Source organism: Panthera onca, chromosome A3 (assembly GCF_046562875.1).
Source record: "Panthera onca isolate mPanOnc1 chromosome A3, mPanOnc1 haplotype 2, whole genome shotgun sequence".
NCBI classification, from domain to species: domain Eukaryota; kingdom Metazoa; phylum Chordata; class Mammalia; order Carnivora; family Felidae; genus Panthera; species Panthera onca.
The window spans coordinates 111,071,149-111,092,971 of record NC_138341.1 but is presented as its reverse complement, the minus strand read 5'-3'; the positions used below and the strand labels follow the sequence as shown (position 1 = coordinate 111,092,971).

General features: G+C 51.2%; 1 protein-coding gene across 1 annotated transcript; it reads left to right on the top strand.

The window, feature by feature from the left end:
* Window positions 1–1,441: 1,441 nt before the first annotated feature.
* TGM6 (transglutaminase 6) lies at window positions 1,442–21,448 on the top strand. The gene is made up of 13 exons (XM_078443812.2): window positions 1,442–1,457; window positions 1,761–1,970; window positions 2,490–2,732; window positions 3,499–3,617; window positions 5,152–5,280; window positions 6,588–6,765; window positions 7,558–7,696; window positions 9,868–9,971; window positions 10,049–10,291; window positions 16,323–16,664; window positions 19,629–19,783; window positions 20,057–20,190; window positions 21,206–21,448. Exons 1-13 carry the CDS (start codon window positions 1,442–1,444, stop codon window positions 21,357–21,359), a joined length of 2,166 nt encoding a protein of 721 aa, XP_078299938.1. The 3' UTR covers window positions 21,360–21,448.
* Window positions 21,449–21,823: the final 375 nt, after the last annotated feature.

Here is a 21,823-nt window from a genome sequence, read left to right as displayed (position 1 = left end):
ACAGAGCCCAACGTGGGGCTTGAACTCACAAACTGTGAGATCACGACCTGAGCCAAAGTCCAACACTTAACCGACTGAGCCACCCAAGTGCCCCTATCCTACTGTTTAAAAATTTTTTTTAAATGTTTATCCATTTTTGAGAGACAGAGAGAGACAGAGCGCAAGTCAGGGAAGGGCAGGGAGAGAAGGAGACAGAGAATCCAAAGCAGGCTCCAGGCTCTGAGCTGTCAGCACAGAGCCCGATGCAGGGCTCAAACTTACGAACCATGGGATCATGACCTGAGCCGAAGCCGGAGCTTAACCGACTGAGCTACCCAGGTGCCCTGACCTTTATCCTACATCTTGATGAGGGCAGTACCAACATCATATGATAGGAAAAGCACGAGCGATGGGCAATATTATTGCAACCATCTCTGGAAAATACAATCTGCCTTTAAAAAGCCAAACATTTTGGCCGGCTCTCCCCAGACCTTGGTCCAGACGAGCCGCTGCGCATGGTCCAAAGCCATGCTGTGTTTTAAAGTCAGGGATTTGGGGTCTGTGACTCCTGTGGGGCCAAAGGTAAAGGCAGCAGGGCTTGGGGGTTCCATACAATCACAGACCCGACCATGGCAGACCATGCTTCACAGCATGGTCATATCAATATATATCTAATCCAGCACATTCCCACCATGTAACATGGACCCATTTTTCATCAAGCGGTGGGGTGTGTTCCCTCCCCTTGAACCTGGGCAGACCTTTGTAGCTGCCTTGACTAATAGCAGACAGTGGGGGCGACCCTGTAACTTTGGAGGGTAGGTTACGAAAGGCATTTCAGCTCCCACCTGGGTTTCTCAGATCACTGGCTCAGGGGAGCACCGGGGGCCGTGCTGTGAGAACGCTTTCAAAGTGTGCTCTTAAACATCTGAGCTCTATCTGCTTAACGCCAACCTCCTCCCCTGGCCAGGGCAAGCCCGAGAGAGAGGGAGACACGGAATCCGAAGCAGGCTCCGGGCTCCGAGCTGTCAGCACGGAGCCCGATGCGGGGCTTGAACTCACGAACCGTGAGATCATGATCTGAGCCGAAGCCGGACGCTTAACTGACTGAGCCACCCAGGCGCCCCTAAAATTTATTCTGAATTCCAAATCTTGGTACTTTCGTGATCACCTGCAGCCAGGCACAGAATAGGAAAAACGGAGTCACCTAACATGCTCGTTTCCAGATAAGGTTGAAAAAGTCCACACCCTGCCTTCTTGTTTCCACCCTCCTACTGTAAACAGTGTCCTTTTGAGGTCTATTTCATGCCACAGTTTTTTGCATGTTTGTCCCTCTCTGTCGGGAATTTTGCTGTTTAAAAGGGCCCCAAGTGTAGGGCTAAAGCACTGCCCAATGTTCCTAAACACAGGAGGCTGTGATGTGCCTTCTAAGAAAACCAGTGTGTCAGATGAACTTGGTTCAGGCATGAATTACGTTGTCCGTGAGTTCAACGTTAATGACTCAACGATATATTAAATAAGGTGTCTTTAAACAGAAGAACACACAAGAGAAGGTTACATATTGATCAGCAGATGGAAGAATTGTGAACAGAAGCTAACAAGAACCTAACCCTGCATTTGCTGTAAGAGTCGTGGTTCGGTATTCGTTAATTCGATGTCGGCGGAAACTTTAAGGAACGTGAACTGCTGAGAATGACCGGAATCAATCGCACAGGATAAAAAGTAGCCGCGTGAACAAACGACTGCAGGAGGGCAAGGCGGAGGGGGGTGAGAAACATGTCAAGGGCTTGGCCTCACCTCCCTGTCCTCCCCCGGCTCAGGGATCAGAGTCACCGAGGTGGACTGGCAGAGCCTGAAGAATGGCGTTGCCCACCACACCCAGGAGTACCCCTGCCCTGAGCTGGTGGTACGCAGGGGCCACACGTTCACCTTGGTGCTGGAGCTGAGCAGACCCCTGGAGGACCAGGAGACCATCATCTTCACGGTGGAGACAGGTAATTGTCAGGCCAATGCCCTCTGCTGGTCTACATTCAGAAAGATTTTTCTTGTGACCGGTGACCCAAGACCCTTTGGGCACCAGCCCAGACTTGAGGGAAGCGTGTCCCTGCCAAGGGGGGCTGAGCTCCGGAACCCTAGAGGTCTTTGATGACAGCTTGCGGGGACGGGACAGCCGGCAGGCATTGCCAGCAGGCAGTGGGGGAGATGAGAGGACAGCTCTGGAATTCTCTGCATACCAAGGAATCGAGGGCTCTGGAAGATGACGGAAATTCTTCAGGTACTTTGGGAGCCCAAGCTTTTCTTTCCTAGACAAATGGTGGACTTTGAAAGTCCCCATTACTTTCTCCTAGATCCAGGAGGTGGGTGGGAATCAGAACCGCGGAGGTGGCCCCCCACAGTGTCCCAGCAGTTCAGGGAGCGAAGGTGGGCATTCCAGGGTTGTAGCTTTTCTGCTTCTCTAGAGCTGGGTTCCCTAGGGGCAGCTGGATCTCCTGAGTGCCTCTCCCCTCCGCCAGGACCCCAGGCCTCCGAGGACCGCCACACCAAAGCCGTGTTCCAGATATCGGAGCCGGAAGTGGGCAAGACCTGGGCAGCGGTGAAGGAGGCTGAGACGGAGAACACCGTGACCATCAGCATCAGCAGCCCTCCCAACGCTGTCATCGGCCGCTACCTGATGAGCACCAGGGTCTCCTCTCGCCGAAAACAAAATGACCGAAAGCTGGGAGAGTTTGTTCTCCTTTTCAACCCATGGTGCCCAGGTAGGAGCTGGCAAGCTTTCCCGGAAGCTGTCCTAGAGGTGGGCCTGCCCTTAGCAGGGGCCTGGAAGACAGACTAAGCAACAGGGAGGTGGATGCCCAGAGCTTGGCAAGAGCTGAGCTTAGGCAGAGGTGGGCACTGGGCAGAGGAAGCCGGTAGCAGGTGCTACAAAGGATCCTGGGCCGGAGGAGCAAGAATCAGGGGTTTCTGGCATGCGGGGGCCAGTAGGCAGGGATGGGGCCTCGTGGGAGGAGAGGCCCAGCAATGGGCAAGAGCCCGGCTTGAGCCATCAGCAGCCTTGGCTCAGTCCTAGCTCTGCTTCCCTCTATGAGTCTTGGTTTCCTCATGGGTGACACGGGAGTGATAACAGTGCCTACCTCCTGGGATTATGGTGAGAACTCATAGCGCTAATGGTTGTAATGTACAAGGTCCGTCGTAAGGGGTACTGGGGTCAGTATTCTTATTAAATATTTCTAAAATATGAGGCTGCTGTTGCCATCAAGCAGGGCCTCTCAAAGGTGTCAGGATTCCTCGAGTCCTTCTGTCTTGGGTTGGGCTGGGCTGGATGGGTCCCTGCCCCGGGGAACGGAGCCCCCAGGGGGAATGGGGCTCCGCTGGAAGGCAGCCTAGGAGCCCGCAAGCCCCCTCTTGCCCTCTCCGGTCCCAAGCCTCCCGGCACCATCCCGGGGCTCTCCCTGATGTAGCCCCTTCCCCAGGCCTGCAAGGCCAGAGCCCCAGCCCATGCTGAGCCTGACAACTGCTTTTCAGAGGACGACGTGTTTCTGGCCTCAGAGGAGGAGAGACAGGAGTACGTGCTCAATGACAGCGGGATCATCTTCCGAGGCGTGGAGAAGCACATCCAAGCCCAGGGCTGGAACTACGGGCAGGTCTCCAGAAGCACAGGCCAGAGGGGGGGGGATGTGGGCCGGGGCGTGCAGAAAGTCAGGCCAGGAGCCCTTCTGTCTGCTCTGCTCACTTCCTCCCTCCCCAGCAGGGACAAGCTGGGCTGACTCCTAGAACAGATCCATTCATTCACTAATCTACTAATAGCTGCGCTAAGACAGGCTCTGGGTCCTTGGGAAGGGGAGGTGCTTTGGATACGGTGCTTTGTAGAAGAATCGATAACTTCGATCACGGATGCTCAGTCTTGTGCGTGCGCCGGAATCCCGTGGAGGGCTCTTTAAAACACACGGGTGGCTGGGCCCCACCCCAGAGTTGCTGATTCTGTAGATCTGGGGTGGGCTCTGAGAATGTGCATTTCTAACGAGGTCCTAGGTGGTGCTGAGGCTGCGGGTCTGGGACCACACTTTTAAGAGACATTGGCAGATAAATAATTACAATAAAGGGCGTGATGGTGGAGTGGTGGGGGGTGGGGAGGGGGGCGGGCATCAGAGTGGTAGAGATGGGGCCAGAGGGAAGTCAGAAAAGTGTGAAAGAAAATCCACCCCGGGGATGGTGGAGACTTCCCGATAATGGGGCTGGGCACAGCCTGGCCAGGGAGAGGGCAGAGCCCATAGCAGGTGGGAGTTAGGGAGCAGAGGAGGGTCTGCTAGAGGAATTAGTTCTGCTTGGGCCGCGGGTGTCCTGGAGAAAGGTTGGCTGGGCCAGTGAAGGACCCTGACTGTCAGGTTCAGGAGCCAGAGTTTGAATCCGAGTAGTGATGGAGGTACTGGAGAGTCTGGGGCCCGCCTGAGGGGTAACCACTTCTCAGCACCCACCTCTTCCTGCCATGTGGCCAAGGGAACCCAGGGTTCCCCGGACCTTCCAAAGATCCTTCAGGGAGCTTCAGAGAACTGAAATCTTAATTTGTATGTAAAGATCCTCCAGTTTTTAAATGTTTACTTATTCTGAGAGAGACACAGAGAGAGAGAGAGAGAGAGAGCGGGGGAAGAGGAGGGGCAGAGAGAGAGGGAGAGAGACAGAATCCCAAGCAGGCTCCGTACTGTCAGCGCAGAGCCCGGCATGGGGTTCGATTCCGTGAACCGTGAGACCAGGACCTGAGCCGAAATCGAGAGTCGGATGCTTAACCGACTGAGCCACCCAGGCGCCCCAAGATGCTCCGGTGTTTAAATGTTGTCCGTTCATTCAAATGTATTTGGAAAAATCATTGAAACCGAAGGAGTGGGCAGGCCGGGTAGACGCGACTCCAGAGTCACTCGTTTACCACAAACTTTACCGTGGGTAGTGGGGAGCGTTGGGGGCAGTTACGGCACAGGGCAGGGACTTGATTAAGGTTGAGCTTCTGGCTCGCGGTGACTCTCTGAGGGAGGGTTTCTGAGCTGGGGATGCTCTGTGGTGTCCCAGGGTGGGGGTAGGTGAATTCCCGTGCACAACACAAGGCACCCACTGGGTAGGTTATTTTAGGAGGGTCTGGAATATGGGTGAGACTCTGGCCTCTAAGCACAAACTCTCTGGGGACAGTTTGAGGAGGACATTCTGAACATCTGCCTCTCCATCCTGGACCGAAGTCCTCTTTACCAAGATGACCCAGCCATCGACGTGTCCTGCCGCCATGACCCCATCTACGTCACCAGGGCCATCAGCGCCATGGTGAGGAGCCCCACCGTCCCTGCATACACACTTTCTCATGGGTCCCTGAGCCAACCCCAGGGTCCCATCCTATGATTTTCCCAAGTCACCTTTTGTTTTAATTCTCTATCGCTGCCCCCAAACCACCCCAAAACTCAGTGGCACAAAACAGCCGCTTATTATGCTCACGGTTTTATAGATCAGGGACTTGGGCAGAGCGCCGTGAGGACAAGATGGCTTGTCTCTCCTCTATGATGCTTCCGCTGGGGGCATCTGAATGGCTGCAGTTGGCTGGAATGGTTTGATGAGACCGTATATCTGCGGCCTTGGTTCTAGAAGTCTGGATCTTTGGTTCTCTTCCACGCTGTGTCTGCTGGAGCTGGAATGTCAAGATGATTTGCTCACTCTCCTGTCCCTGGGCCGGGGTGGTTAGAACAGCTGAGGCTGGCCCGTCACGGCTCTCTGTCCACGCAGCCTCTCCGTGTGGCTAGCTTGGGCTTCCTCACTGCATGGCGATCTCAGGGTCATCAGACGTAGCAGCTGGCTTCTCTCCAAACAACTGTTCCAAAAAAGAAGCCCTGGAAATTGCCACCGCATCCCTTCTGCCATAGTCACTGGTCAAAGCAGTCACAGTCCAGCCCAGATTCAGGGAGGGAGTGCACAGGCCCATCTCTCCCTGGGAAGAGTGCCTTCCTTATTATATTACACACAACAACGCTTCCTCCTGCAAAGACAGCCAGAAGGCCGACCACAAGCAGGTTGTCAGAGGATGGCTATCTGTGATTCCACAATTGGATGGAGCCGATTTTCTCGTATTTGGTACCCTTCATTCCTCAAGATCCCAGAGGGATGTTGGAACACAGAGACTCAAAAGCTGTGACCAGTTCCAGAGAGTAGAGTGTCACAGCCCTGTGGGATAACAGTGCGGGCTCTAAGTCAAAGTCCTGAACTTGGGGGTCACCCACACTTTTTGCTAACTTGCCATGTGACTTGGATGGGTCCCTCCACCCCTCTTAATCTCAGTGTTAATCTCACTATCTCTATACTTATACCAGCACCAGTCCCCAAAACAGATCATTTAAAAGGGAAAATGCTGCAAAACCATAGGTAATTTTCAGTAACAGAGAATCCTCATGGCAGGTCATTTAATAAATGGTACCCAAAGTAGGTATGTTAAGAGAGCAGATGCCCCTAATTTTCAGGTAATTTAAAAGTAAGGGGTGACCCCAAATGAGGAGGGCGTCCAAAGCGTAAGGGGACTTTATAGTGGCGACGCCCTGAGGAGGGAGGCCCTGCCTGGTGACGGACCCATGCCCCCCTCCGTCCAGGTGAACAGCAACAACGACCGGGGAGTGGTTCAAGGCCAGTGGCAGGGCAAGTACGGCGGTGGCACCAGCCCCCTGCACTGGCGTGGCAGCGTGGCCATTCTGCACAAGTGGTTCAAGGGCAGGTTCAAGCCAGTCAAATACGGCCAGTGCTGGGTCTTCGCTGGAGTCATGTGCACAGGTACCCAGGGAAAGAGGGTCCCTGACCCCAGGCCGGCTCCCTCTTTTGCCTCCATTTGTATATATTTGCATACAGTCCACCCCACCCCTCCACCCCCACCCTCACCCCCTTTAAAATGTGTTTCTTTTTTTTTTTAATTTTTTTAAGTTTTTTTTTAGTTTTTATTTATTTATTTATTTTTGAGAGAGAGAGAGCAGGCACAAGTGGGGAAGGGGCAGAGAGAGGAGGACCGAGGATCTGATGTGGGCTCTGTGTGCACATCTGAGAGCCCCACATGGGGCTTGAACTCCTGAACCCTGAGATCGTGACCTGAACCGAAGGCAAACGCTTAACCGCCTGAGCCACCCAGGCACCCCAAGTGTTCTTTAATTGGTGATGGGGAAGTAGAAGTCTGGTTAACGATGAGAGAAACCAGATAGTTCGTTTATGTAACTTTTGATCTTTTATTTTGCTGAAGGAGGCCCGGCTCCTGTCTCGAGCTCTTTGAGTGCCTTTGAGCAAATCCTGTGCCCCCCCCCCCCCGCCCCAGGCCTCCAGTCCCCTCGAACCCGAACTGGCAATTACATGGTTATTATATGACTTCCAAGTTCCCACTGGCCTCAGAGCCCGCGATTCAAATGGGGGTGGCCTAGTGTCTTCGGAAGTCCCCTGAGAGGTTCTACAGGGAAGGAGGCGCTTCCGAGGGCGGAAGCAGGAAAAGCAGACAGACAGACAGACAGACACGGGAAGGGCTGTGGAAGAGATGAGGCCTACTGCCTGCTGGGGGCACCTCGCCAGCCTCCTGCTTTTCAGTCCTCAGGTGCCTGGGGATCGCGACCCGGGTCGTGTCCAACTTTAACTCGGCCCATGACACGGACAGGAACCTGAGCGTGGACAAATATGTGGACTCCTTCGGGCGGACCCTGGAGGACCTGACAGAAGACAGCATGTGGTGGGTCCTAGTCCCCTGGGTCCCCAACCCAGCCCAGCCCGAGGGCTCCCTGACCCTGTCTGCAGGAAGGAGAGGCACCTTCAGGGGTGACCCAGAGGCCAAAGGAGGGACTCAAGATCTGAGTGCCTTGAACCCTGGTTCCCCATCCAAGGGACTCTGAGCCTTCCCCTAGATTCCTGTGACCTGGGGATGAGGACTGAGATTCCCTCTGCGTCCTGGCCCCCGTGTCACGCCCCTGCCTCTGTCAGCTGCCTGCGTGCCATGTGTGTTTCTCAGGTGGGAGGCAACCTCCCTCCTCAGCTGTGACAAGACTCTTCCCCGAGAGCTTTGAACAATTCATTTTAATTTAATGTTTTTAATAGGAAATACACGCATGTGCGTTCACGCTCAAACTGTACAAAATGGGCCACCCGCCAGGTTCCAGCCTCCCGTCCTCCTCACGGAGCCAACATGGCGACTCGCTTCCCGCGTCTCTTCAGAAGGAGGCTCTACAGACACAAGAACATACACGCTCAGTCTTCTCACTGCCCCGCTTTTTACCCACTTAGTATCGGCACCAGAGTGTAATACTGTTCATCTTGCTCATGCATTTCGCAGTTTTAAAATAAAATGGGGGGGCCCTGGGTGGCTCAGTAGCTCAAGCCTCCGACCCTTGATTTTGGCTCAGGTCATGATTTCACACTTCGGGAGACTGAGCCCCGAGTCAGGTCCCACCCTGATGGCGTGGAACTGTGTCTGCAGTAGGCATGGAGCCTACTTGGGATTCTCGCTCTCCGCCCCTCCCCCACATGCACACTCTCTAGGTCTCTGCCCTCATTCTTTCCCTCTGCTTCCCTTCTCCCCTTTCCTTCTCCTGTTGGCTCCCCTCATCCCCTCTCCCTGCAGGAGAACCACCACCAACACCAACACCACCAACAACAACAAGTTTTTCTTCACACAGAATGGACATTTTGGTGCCGGGGCCCCTGTCAGTTCATAGGTTATCAGTCTGCCCCCAAATGCCTATCCAGATATTCTCCCAAAGATCACTACCTCCTTAAGAGGAATGCTGAGGTCAGCTCTAATGATGCCAAGACAGGCAACCTGGGGTTTCTCCCTCCTGCTTCCTTACTGCATGACCTTGGGCAAATGATGTCACTTTGCTTTGCTGGTCTCATAGTCCCATCTTTGACACGGGAAACTTAAAGTCTGAACTCCTTACCAAGACCTACAGAGCTCTGCGTAATCTGAACCCTACCTGCCCCTCATGCTGGCTGTAGCCTAGAGATACATACCTTCTTGGGGTTTTTTGGGAGGGGGGTGGTTGGTTGGTTTTTGGTTTTTTTGTGTGTTTTTTTTTAGAGAGAGAGTGTGAGTGGGGAGAGGGGCAGAGGGAGAGAGAGAATCTTAAGCAGGCTGCACGCTCAGCACAGAGCCCGATGCGGGGCTCGATCCCATGACCCTGGGACCATGACACCAAAATCAAGAGTCAGACGCTGAGCCAGCTGAGCCACCCAGGTACCCCATACTTACATACTTTCTGTTCCTTGAATACACAACGCCTTTTCTTGTCTCAGAGCCTTTGCACATGCTGTTCCTTCTCCTTGGAACACTGTTCCCTTCGCTCTTCAGACGGCTAAGCCTTTGTTATTTAAGCCTCACCTTAGACGTCATTTTCCTAGAGCAGGTCTCCAGCAGTTAGTCTCTACTCAGGTCTCTCTCTTTCTTCACAGTATTTATTGTTACTTGTATTTGTTTTATTTATAGCTGCTTCCTTATTTTTGGTGCCTCCCCCTCCTTCTCCTTTGTTAGAATGTAAGCTGCATGAGGGCAAGATCTTCTGTGTTGTCTGTGATTGTATTTCTGACACCTTGAACAACAGTTTCATATATATATATGTCATATATATATATATATGTATACGCACACACATATATATACATCTATGTACATACATACATATACTTACAAGTGGAATATATATATACATGCATATATACACACATACATACATTTATACATACAGATCGTATATAGAACTGTTCATCAACATGGCGCACTGAATGTTTCGTAAGATTCAGCCACAGTACTGCGGAGTTTGGGCCCAGGGCCTGGCTCACAGTAGAAACTTGCCATCCTATGGGCCTCTGTCTCACTGAAGGCCACCCTGCCCCATCCTCTCTCTGTGGCAGGAATTTCCATGTCTGGAATGAGAGTTGGTTTGCCCGTCAGGACCTGGGCCCCTCTTACAATGGCTGGCAGGTTCTGGACGCCACCCCCCAGGAGGAGAGCGAAGGTAGGGGCTCAGCCGGGTGGGTCCCAGACCCCCGCTTTGCCTCATCCATTCCGCTCACGCTCACCCCTCCTGCCCAGGTGTGTTCCGGTGCGGCCCAGCCTCGGTCACCGCCATCCGCGAGGGGGACGTGCACCTGGCCCACGACGGCCCCTTTGTGTTTGCGGAGGTCAATGCGGACTACGTCACCTGGCTGTGGCACGAGGATGAGAGCCGGGAGCGGGTATACTCGGACACAAAGAAGATCGGCAGGTGCATTAGCACCAAGGCCGTGGGCAGCGACTCCCGTGTGGACATCACGAGCTTCTACAAGTATCCGGAAGGTAAGGACAGTATGGCAGCCTCGAGAGCTTTATTCGGCGCCGTGTCTGTGCTTTGAGCCGAGTGCCTTTAGCTTCTATTAATAGCTTCCTCCGTGTATAAGTAGAAAGCTTCCCACATCTAATAATAAAAGCTACATTTCATTGACCACTTACTCTGCCAGGCACTGTGTTAGGTATATTCCCCCATGATCATAAATACTAATAATGATGATGATAGTAGCAGGTATTATTTATTGAACACGTGGGCTACGCAGCACCAGGCATAGTTTAAAATAATAATAGTAATGATAGCAGCTTCAGTTTAGCATCTGCCAAGAATTCTAGTGAATTCTAGAAATTCACAGATTGCTGGCTACTGGTTTCTTGAAGAGCCTGTGCTCGCCGGGGTACAAGAACACAACAGGCGTATTTTCTTAATAGCCAACTCCAGCTATACACGCTTCCAGTCACTCTTTCCCGTGGGATAACAGGTCTCTTACCAATGCCATGATCCGACCCAAATATGGCCCGCCAATTCTGCTTATTAAAACAATGAGATTTGAATAACGAGCGGGTCTGTCTCTCTCCGCTCCCCTGAGTGCAAGCCAGTTTCCCCCCGGGGAGGCTGCTCTGCAGGAAGGGGGCACTGGGCTCTCTGGACGCCTGCACCCCTCCCTTGTCTACTCCCCAGCATAGCGGTCTGCAGCTCCAGTCCACACTGGGATCACCGAGGGTGCTGTGGTTCGTTGTGTAGATGAAACAGCTCCTTGTTTGAGCAGGATTCCGGGGCTCGGCAATCTGGGCTGTGCTCGGCTGGATGGTACACCTGCTCCGTGTGGAGTCGGCTGGGATCTTGCTGTGTCTGGGGCCTTGGATGGGTCCGCTGGGCAGCCTGGTCTTGCCCCCCCCCCCCCCCTGCCGTGGCCTCTCCTGGCCCAATAGGCCAACCCTGGCTCGTTCACGAAGGGGCGGGATTCCCAGAGGGGGAGAATGAAGGCTGCGAGGTCTCTAGAGGCCTTGCTCAGAATTTGCATCGTGCCACTTCTGCCGTTTTCTGTTGGTCAAAGCCGTTCTCCAGGCCGCCCCAGCTCCAGGCGGAGGGGCGCAGACTCCACCTTTTGGTGGTAGGAGTTACAATGAAAGTATTATGGCCATTTTTAGTCTATCGCTGCAGCCCAGACTGCGTGTGCCCTGCCCAAAGGAATCACAGCGCCCAGAGGGTGTGGCCCAGGCACCAGGACTTTTTAAAGCTCTTGAGGTGATCCCCCCGCACAGCTGATGTTGAGAACACAGTGTGGGTCTTCTAGAGTGTTAGGCCGAGGGGGAGGAGGAGGAGGGGAGGAGGAGGAGGAGAGAGGAGAGCAGATGTCTTTGTACTGGGCAGGCAAGGATTCCCTGCCCCTGGGTGAGTGTGCCCTGCCCCCAGTTCACTCTCTCTGCTTGAGGGCAGGTGGTGGCTCCAAGACAACCTGGGCCATCGGGACCGCTTCCGGGCTCTACCCTCCCCCGCCAGGCACTGCCGATCTCCGGAGACATTTGGCCCCCACTTTTAGCAGATGCCCCCCGACCACACTGGTAGTCACACGGCTTCCCTCTGCTGCACGGCGGCTTTTGACTGCAGGTTCTGCAGGGCCTTTACTGAAAGGCGGGTGAGAGAGAGGCCTTGGCACGCCGTCCTCCCCCTGCCAAGGCCCGTCAGTTCTCCGCTGCTTGTTCGGTCAGCAACGTAGGATCCGCACACCTCTCCCGTGGGGACGCAGTGCCGGCTTCCCCTTCCTGTAGTCAACCCCGATCTTTCCCAGCCAGCACCCCCAAACCCTCACACCGATTCTTGTAAACACCCCTGCGTCCTCACGCACACCAATGTTCTGTCGGTCCCTTCCCTAGGAGCGGGGCACTTCCTTCGCTCTTGATGACCTCCGCCCCCGCAGGCCCCTTCCTGCTGTCTCAGGGTGCTGTGGATGGGGCGGGAGGTGGCGAGGCCTCCTCTGAACTGGCGCCTCTCTCGTTAAGCTCTGTGGGTTGATGTCTGGTCCCGTCCGCTGGGAGCATCGGGAGCTTAGGGCACGGAGTCTTGGAAGTCTTTTGTCCTAAACTCTCGCCATGGCCACGGGACACATCGCCATCATGTAACAGGGGACAGCGGTCACCATCACTGAGCGCCTGCCAGGGCCCGGCCGTCTTCACATGTTATTTAGTTATTGTATTTAACAAGTGCTTGTAAAGCGCTCGCGTGAGCTTGTGGCGTAGACGCTGGCACAGCGTCCAGTCCAAACACGGGTGCAGCAAAGGGAGTGGATTCAGCCAGGGGGCGTGGCTAGCAAACGGGGAGTCCGGCTCCAGAGCCCACACTCTTGGGGTACATCTTCTGGCCACTGTCTTATCGCATCTACTACTGATCGACCGCCTATGGTGGGTCAAGTGGCTTCACGTCTAGGCTGATAATAATGATAATAATCACACCAAGAGCATCTGAAACGTGTGACGCAGGGTGGTAACTGGTGCCCATGCACTATCTTATTTAATATTCATAAAAATGCCATTTTACAGATACTCAAACTGAGGCACAGCTTGGTGAAGTCACCTCCCCAAGTGGCCCAAGCCTCAAAAGAGCGGGGATTCTAACGAGATGTCTAATCTCAGGACCTCTGACCCTCTCTCCCCACACCCCCGGGGCTAGACCGCCCCTCCCTTCCATGAGTGCCCACAATATTCTGTATACCCGCTAGGCTCTTTCCTATGTGCTGGAAAGAGAGTGCCTCCTGACTGCCGGGCATAATTCAGAGGCAGGAAACAAAGAGAAGAGCCCAGAGAACTCGCTACGCGGTGAGCCGATAGTGTGAGGACAGCACAGGGTGGTCAGCACTGTGGTGGGGAGGCCAGAAGGCTGAAGGAGCACAGAGGAGGGAGTCCTGACTCAGCCAGAGGGGAAGTGTCCGGAAAGGCATTCCAGGGGAAGAGAGGCTGAAGGCAACAAGACTTAACCAGGAGACAAAGGGCTGGGAAAGCATGCTGCCTCCTGATTCCAGACTCCCCGTAGGTAGCGCTGTTCATCCAAGCCATGGGCTTGGGCAGCCCATTCTGGAGGTGGGACGCCAGGGACTCGGGCTCGTCTGCTCGCTCTGTCTACTGAAGCAGGACACACACAATAGGGCACAAAGATTCAGAGCTCCTGGATGTGGTGTGCTTTGCTCGTACCCCCGAGTCAGCCCAGAGGCTGAGCCACGAGAGAGCAAGCCCTTCAAGCCAAGGAAACCATGCGTGCAAATAACACACTGACTGTCCTCACATATTAGGCGACTTTAGATAAAATGGCCAAATTCCTCCAGGAATCGCCAAAACCGCCTCAAGAAGAAATAGAAGTTCTGAATGGGTGTGTAACAAGCAAAGCGACTGAATTAGTAACCCAGAACCTCCTACAAAGAAAAGACCAGGTCCAGATGATGTCACCGGTGAATTCTACCAAACACTGAAAGCATTAATATCAATTCTTCAAACGTTTTTCGAAAAAAAAATAGAAGAGGAGTGAACACTTCCCAATTCATTCATCCTGATAGCAAAACCAGATGATGACATCACAAGAAAACTAGAGATAATACTCCTTAAGAATGTAGAAGCAAAACTCATCAACAAAAATGCTAACAAACTGAATCCAGCAACATTATAAAAAGGATTACATGTCAGTTTAAAATAGGCCCTTGTCACCAAGCTGGGATGGGCATTATTAGTACCAGTTCACAGATGAAGACACCTAAGGCTCAGAGAGGTTAATTTCTTGCCCAATAGCAGACAGCAAGTAAGTCAAGGAGCCAAGACGAGGTGGGATTCAAATTCAGGCCAGTGGGCTACCTTCACACCACACAATTTCTCCATGAACTCCCAGAGGTGTGTTTAAATTTCCCCTAATCATTCCAGATGGAAATCCCCCAGTCCATTATGTATTCCTCCCATTAGGAATCCACTCCCCGTTTATTGAGCACCTACTATGTGCCAGGTGCAGAGAAGAGAGAGGTCAAAGGTCTGCCTCAAGCTTCCAATCCAGTGAGGAGGCCAACTTCTTTGAAGCTTCTCCAAATCCTCCCTCGCCATGAAGGCCCATCCTAGTCAGTCCCACCAGGGGTGGAAAGCCTTCACGGACACCCACTCAAGTGATCTCGTGCCCTCTGCCTTCTGAGCTCCCATGGTCCTGGGACCCTCACCAGCCACAGACACCCTGCCTATGCATTTCCTTCTTTCGAGCAAGGCCATAGCTGATTGCCAGTCATATTTGGATTTTTTGGACCACCATATGTTTTTTCTTTCAGGTATACACACACATATATATATATCCTTACCTATAAAATATAAAATAATATAATAATGAATAAAAATAAATAATAACAATAAAATAAAAATAATACAAGTAAATAATAAATGAACAAATAAACATATATATGTGTGTATATATATACACACACATATATATACACACATACACATATGTGTACATATACACACATACATATATGTACATATACATACACATACATACATATGTATATATATCCTTACCTATAAAATATAAAATAATATAATAATGAATAAAAATAAATAATAACAATAAAATAAAAATATAATATGTGTATATATATGTGTGTGTATATATATATATATACACACACATATATATGTTTATTTGTTCATTTATTTATTATTTACTTATATTATTTTTATTTTATTGTTATTATTTATTTTTATTCATTACTGTATTATTTTATATTTTATAGGTAAGGATATATATGCGTATGTATGTATATGTATGTATGTATATGTACATACATATGGGTGTGTATATATACATATGTGTGTGTGTATATATATATATATATATATAAAATATAATATATATATAAAATATAATATGATATAACAGTCTACAGGTGGGTAATGGCTGCCCCCACCCCCCCTCCCCGGTGGTGATGTACTTTGGGGTTCTTCACGGTCCCACCTATAATCCCCACTGGCCTGATGCACTCTCGGTGCTGTCTACAAGGCGACAGGCAAGGTCAGGACCCCTGATCTCCCACCTGCCCTGTTGCTAGCACAGACTTGTCTTTTGACCTCCAGACCAATACGTCCAACTGGACTCCACTGCATGATGTCCCACAGGTGCCCCAAACCCAACCGAACCTGCCATCTTCTTTCTGCCCAGTGGACAAGCCAGAAACTGACATGTAATCCTTAAAAATAATACAAGTAAATAATAAATAAATGAACAAATATATATGTGTGTGTGTATATATATATACACACATATATATACACACACACATATATATACACATATATGTGTGTATATACACATATATATCCTTACCTATAAAATATAAAATAATATAATAATGAATAAAAATAAATAATAACAATAAAATAAAAATAATACAAGTAAATAATAAATGAACAAATATATATATGTGTGTGTATATATATACACACATATATATATACACATATATATATCCTTACCTATAAAATATAAAATAATAATGAATAAAAATAAATAATAATAATAAAAAATAATATAAGTAAATAATAAATAAATAAATATATATGTGTATATATATTTATGTGTGTGTATATATGTGTGTGTGTATATACACACACACATATATATCTCCTTACCTATAGAACAGGGTGATAGCAGAACCGACTTCCTCGGGGAGAATACAGCATCTAGAACTGTAGAACCCGGCACATCATAGCAAGTGTACAAAGCGTCAGCTATCCGCGTCACGAGTCTTCCGACCCAGTTGTCAGGGAAGCCGCGAACCTGCACTTTTGTGCGAAATTTCCCGATCTGAAGTTGTTGGCGACTGACTTGAAACGTATTCAAATGGTCCCAGAACCGAACACAGGGCACCTGGCTGAGGTGCGCCTCTGGCTCCTGGGCTGTCAGTCTGTAAACGGTGGTTTTGTCTGGAGAGGAAGGGAAATGGGCAGGGACGGCCCCGGGGGCCCCGGGACGGGGGGAGGAGGAGAGGGGTGCCCGCCTCACCTTGCACGATACCTGCAGGATCCCGGAAGGAGAGGCAGGTGTACCGCAAGGCCGTGAGGAAGCTGTTCAGTGTGGAAGCCTCCGGGAGGAGGAGCCGGGTCCGCAGGGCAGGCGGCCGTGGTCTTTGGCGGGAGGACCTCCTGGAGCCTGCCACCAAGCCCAGCATCACCGGCAAGTTCAAGATGCTGGAGCCGCCCATGCTGGGCCACGACCTGAGACTGGCCCTGTGCTTGGCCAACCTCACCTCCCGGGCCCAGAGGGTCCGAGTCAACCTGAGCGGCGCCACCATTCTCTACACCCGCAGGCCGGTGGCGGAGATCCTGCACGAATCCCATACGGTGCGGCTGGGGCCCGAAGAAGGTAGGAAGGCCGCCGGTGGGAACCCCTTACTGGGGGTACTGGGGCGGGAGTTGGGGGGACGGGGCGGGACTTCCCAGCATCCTGCTCCATCCCCAGGAAAGATGGGCAAGCTTCTGGCCATTTGTACAGTGCCTTGCCTCTCGTCCCCGCTTGGCGGGTGAGAAAACTGAGCTCAGAGGGGCTAAGTAATGAGACTTATAATAAAAGCCCCTGACCGTCTGGTGACAAACGTATGAAGAAGAGGGGATCGCAGTTCGTGTGAATAGTGACACCCCGAGTAAATACCTGCTGGGAGCGTTTCACGACATAGGCCCCGTGTTACCTTTCTAACATCCAACTTATTCTGGAGCCCGTCTGGCTACAAAAGTCCTGTGTGAGAGGCGTGGACCAGTAAGAAATGGCTGCCACGTGGTCGCACGTGCAAGGGTCTGTCCCGAGAATTCTGCACACATGAGCCAGCATCCCTACAACCCTTCTCTGTCCTCACTCCTCCCTTCCCTCCCCTCCTGCTCTTCCCCCTCCCTCTCCCCCTCTCTCACCCCTCCCCCTCTACCCTCTCCCTTCCCCCACCCCTCTCCCTCTCCTCCCTCACATGACATTCTGAACTCTCAGGATTCAATTAAACAAAGAAACTGCTCCCCTGGGCCCGTTTCTGGGGAAGCTTGTGTGTTTTGACAGAGTGAAAACACGTAGAGGAGATGTCACGCACCTTTTCACGTTTTTGCTTTTTGTTTTTCACGAAACCCAAGTCACACAATAACACTGCATAAGGAAATATTAACAGACACTTTCTCCTGGGTTGTTTTTTTTTTTTTTTTTTTTCATATTAAAAGTAAGTGTATATTAGGGGCGCCTGGGTGGCTCGGTCGGTTGAGCGTCCGACCTCAGCTCAGGTCATGATCTCACGGTCCATGAGTTCGAGCCCCGCGTTGGGCTCTGTGCTGACAGCTCAGAGCCTGGAGCCTGCTTCACATTCTGTGTCTCCCTCTCTCTCTGCCCCTCCTCCGTTCATGCTCTGTCTCTCTCTGTCCCAAAAATAAATAAATATTAAAAAAAAAAGTAGTATATATTCATTAAGGATTTCGAGAGCACAGAGAAAGGTCACCCGTGATCCTGCCACCCACCTACAAATTGTTAACATGTTTTCCTTCCATATTTTTAATTCCTCTTGCCTTTTGAGAAACATCTCTAATTAAACTGTGCATGCTTAATGTTCATTAGTGCTTTCCACATCACATTGTTCTTTCTACATCTTTCCACTCTTTCCACATCACATTGTTCTTTAAATATTTTTATAAGCTCTTCATTCACATCATTTTAATAGATGCATAATCTTTAAATAAATAGATAGTTCTGTGTATACGTTGAGGGATTCAAGTCACTAATATTTTGTTGCAGAGCCTTAGAATTTGCATTTCTTTTATTTTTATTTTTATTTTTAATGTTTATTTATTTTTGAGAGAGACAGACAGACAGAGCGTGAGCGGGGGAGGGACAGAGAGAGAGGGAGACACAGAATCCGAAGCAGACTCCGGACTCCGAGCGGTCAGCACAGAGCCCGACGCAGGGCTCAAACTCACAAACCGTGAGATCATGACCTGAGCCGAAGCCAGACGCTTAACCGACTGAGCCACCCAGGCACCCCGAATTTGCATTTCTAACAAGTTCCCAGATGATGCCAGTGCCCCTGGGCCCAGGACCACACTTTGAGAACCACCCATCTCCCACCACACAAGGAGTGAATGATGTAAAACATATCAAGCATTTGGCATAGTTCTTACAACCTAAGGAACATGTGATTTTTTGCAGGGACTGACAGTGTTATTGATGTTATTAGAAGTTGGGGATGATAATACTTGCTCATGGAATCGTTGTATGGACGGAATGAATTAGTTGATGAATGTGCTGGATCCCCAGGGCCCAGCAGCGAAGTTAGTAAAAGTCAGCTTTTCCCATTATTAATTATTGCTGTGATTGTAGTAAGGAGTCTTAGTAATGGCCTACTGGACTAAGGAAACCCATAAAACAATGTAGAATTTTGATAAATGGATCAGCATCTGGGCATTCAGGAAGCATCTACTATATGCACATGTGCTCTGGGGGAGCATGGAGTGAACCAAGTTCAAATCCTTTAAGGACCCAAATCCACACGTTGAAAAGTCAGATGACTTCAGGGACAAGAAGGAAACAGGATTACAGGAAGAGCAGTGGGAGGTGGTAGAACCTAGAGCAAGTTGGAAAGAACACATCGTACCTAAAAGAAAAAACATATGGTGGTCCAAAAAATCCAAATATGACTGGCAATCAGCTATGGCCTTGCTCGAAAGAAGGAAATGCATAGGCAGGGTGTCTGTGGCTGGTGAGGGTCCCAGGACCATGGGAGCTCAGAAGGCAGAGGGCACGAGATCACTTGAGTGGGTGTCCGTGAAGGCTTTCCACCCCTGGTGGGGCTGACTAGGATGGGCCTTCATGGCGAGGGAGGATTTGGAGAAGCTTCAAAGAAGTTGGCCTCCTCACTGGATTGGAAGCTTGAGGCAGACCTTTGACCTCTCTCTTCTCTGCACCTGGCACATAGTAGGTGCTCAATAAACGGGGAGTGGATTCCTAATGGGAGGAATACATAATGGACTGGGGGATTTCCATCTGGAATGATTAGGGGAAATTTAAACACACCTCTGGGAGTTCATGGAGAAATTGTGTGGTGTGAAGGTAGCCCACTGGCCTGAATTTGAATCCCACCTCGTCTTGGCTCCTTGACTTACTTGCTGTCTGCTATTGGGCAAGAAATTAACCTCTCTGAGCCTTAGGTGTCTTCATCTGTGAACTGGTACTAATAATGCCCATCCCAGCTTGGTGACAAGGGCCAAAGAGAGTATAAGTAGGAATTGAGACTTCCGCCTCATTCTGGATCCCGTTGAAAGAAAACGTTGGACCCCTAACTCCCACCTCTGCTTTCCCTTCCAGAGAAAAAGATCCCAATCACAATAGCTTACTCTCAGTATAAGGAAGACCTGACAGAGGACAAGAAGATCCTGTTGGCTGCGATGTGCTTTGTCACCAAAGGAGAGAAGCTCCTGGTGGAGAAGGACATCACTCTGGAGGATGTCATCACCATCAAGGTGAATCCAGTCTGCATCCCCCATTCCTGGAAGTCCCCATTCACAGCTGAGGGAGGGCATCAGAGGCCGGGGAGTTGTGCCATGAGCTCTGGCAGTGGAGAGGTGGCATGGATGCAGGGGGATGGATATAATGATGGAGTTCACTAACGGGGTGGGAGGATGCCATGATTAATGCCCATGCCAGGATCCAACCGGCATCCCAGCCGGGCCCCATAGGTTTCCTGGGGGAGTGTGGAGGAGGAGAAGGATGACTTATGGGTGTTACCCCTCCAGGTGCTGGGCCCAGCCATGGTAGGGGTGGCGGTTGTGGTGAAAGTGACGGTGGTCAACCCCCTCCTGGAGACAGTGGAGGATTGTATGCTGATGGTGGAGGGCAGTGGCCTTCTCCAGGGACAGCTCAGCATTGAGTAAGTATCAGCCTGGGAGTGGAAGGTCCACCTTCTATATAGGATGGTGAAGCTACCAACAGAGAGGGGTGCGGGAGATACCCTGGACTCCCAGGAACCAGCTCACAGCCTACATCAGCCTTCATTTATGTGTCCTTTCCTCCCTTCCTTCTTTCCTTCCTTCCTTCCGTCATTAGCTTAGTTGTGTAACTCATCCACTCACTCATTCCCTCATTCATTCACTTCATCTATCTGCTCAACTCAGTCTTGACTGGTTTCTTCCCCCACTCATTCACACATGTTCTGTTCATTCATGCACTTGTTGACTTACTCTCAACCATCCACTCCTTCGTTCTTGCATCCACACACTCACTCGTTCACATGATCCTTCATCATAATGACCTCTTCTCGGAGCCATGTGTCAACTTTGGGAACACCAAGATGAACAGATGGGGTTCTGCCTAGAGAAGTGTTCTCCTAGACTGGTGGTCCTTCAAATGAAGATACGTGTGATTTGTGCAGAGGAATGGATCTCCAGGGTCCAGAGAATCAGGAGTAGCCCTTAATTGGGGATGAGGTGGAACCAGGGAAAAGCTGCAGTGGAGCTGATATTTGAGCTGGGCCTTGAATGCTGACTTGAGAAGTTTTCAGGTACCAAGAAGCATGGAGGGTTTCCTAGTCAGAGGTCTCAATGGCTGGTATTGTCGGGGAGGGTCTCCTGGAAGAAGAGACACTTGATCTGGCCCTTGGTTGTGATCGGAATAGAAAGGGCAACCTAGGTGGGAGGAACAGTGCAGACAAAAGCCCAGAGAGAGGAAGTGTAAGGTAAGTTCAGGGCACAGGGAGGAGACAAGCCTGGTTGGGTGGAAAGAGGTGAGAAGTGGTGGAAGGGAAAATTATGCTGGAAGCCTACTGGTGAGGCTTAAATGTCAAGTCTCAAGGTGTGTCCTTGATCCCAAGGGCTCTGGAGAGGGCAGGCCAGGTTCAGAAGGAGAGGGGGCTGATGGTCTGCCTTTCTCCCATCCCCTTTCCCCAGTGTGCCCAGCCTGGAGCCTCAGGAGAGGGCCTCGGTCCAGTTCAACATCACCCCCTCCAAGAGCGGCCCAAGGCAGCTGCAGGTGGACCTCGTCAGCCCCTACTTCCCAGACATCAAAGGCTTTGTGATCATCCACGTGGCCACAGCCAAGTGACTGGCCACCACCAGGGGCTGAGAGGGGAGGAGATGGCCCCTGGTCCCTCCCTGTCCACCTCTCTGCCTCTCCTGCGTGGGAGCCAGGAGGCCTGGGTTCCAGTCCTGCTTCGGTTTCTGCCCCACTTTGCGAACATGGGCAAGTCCCTTCTTCTGTTGGGCCTGTTTCCCCATCTGTGAAACAAGGTGTTAGACTCAGCAATCTAACTTAAACTTTTGGACAACGATGGGTGATGTTGGGAACCTCTTCCCCCGTCATCCATCACCGTCATTGCCGAGAGGCTGATCAAGCATCACTGTGACCATGGCCCACCCAGCTCTGCCACCCCTGCCCTGCCAGCCCACCATCACCCTGGCCGACTCCTAGGTTCTCCCTGCTTCCATCTCAGGTCCTCAACACTCTGACCAGATCCAGATCCAGATCCAAGAATGTCCTCCCAGCATTGAAGAGGAACCTGAAAGTGT

Excerpts from the sequence above, each read along its gene's own strand:
- TGM6 (XM_078443812.2), top strand. Across the intron at positions 2,733-3,498 it reads TTTCAACCCATGGTGCCCAG|AGGACGACGTGTTTCTGGCC; the intron begins GTAGGAGCTGGC and ends ACTGCTTTTCAG. Across the intron at positions 5,281-6,587 it reads CCAGGGCCATCAGCGCCATG|GTGAACAGCAACAACGACCG; the intron begins GTGAGGAGCCCC and ends CCCTCCGTCCAG.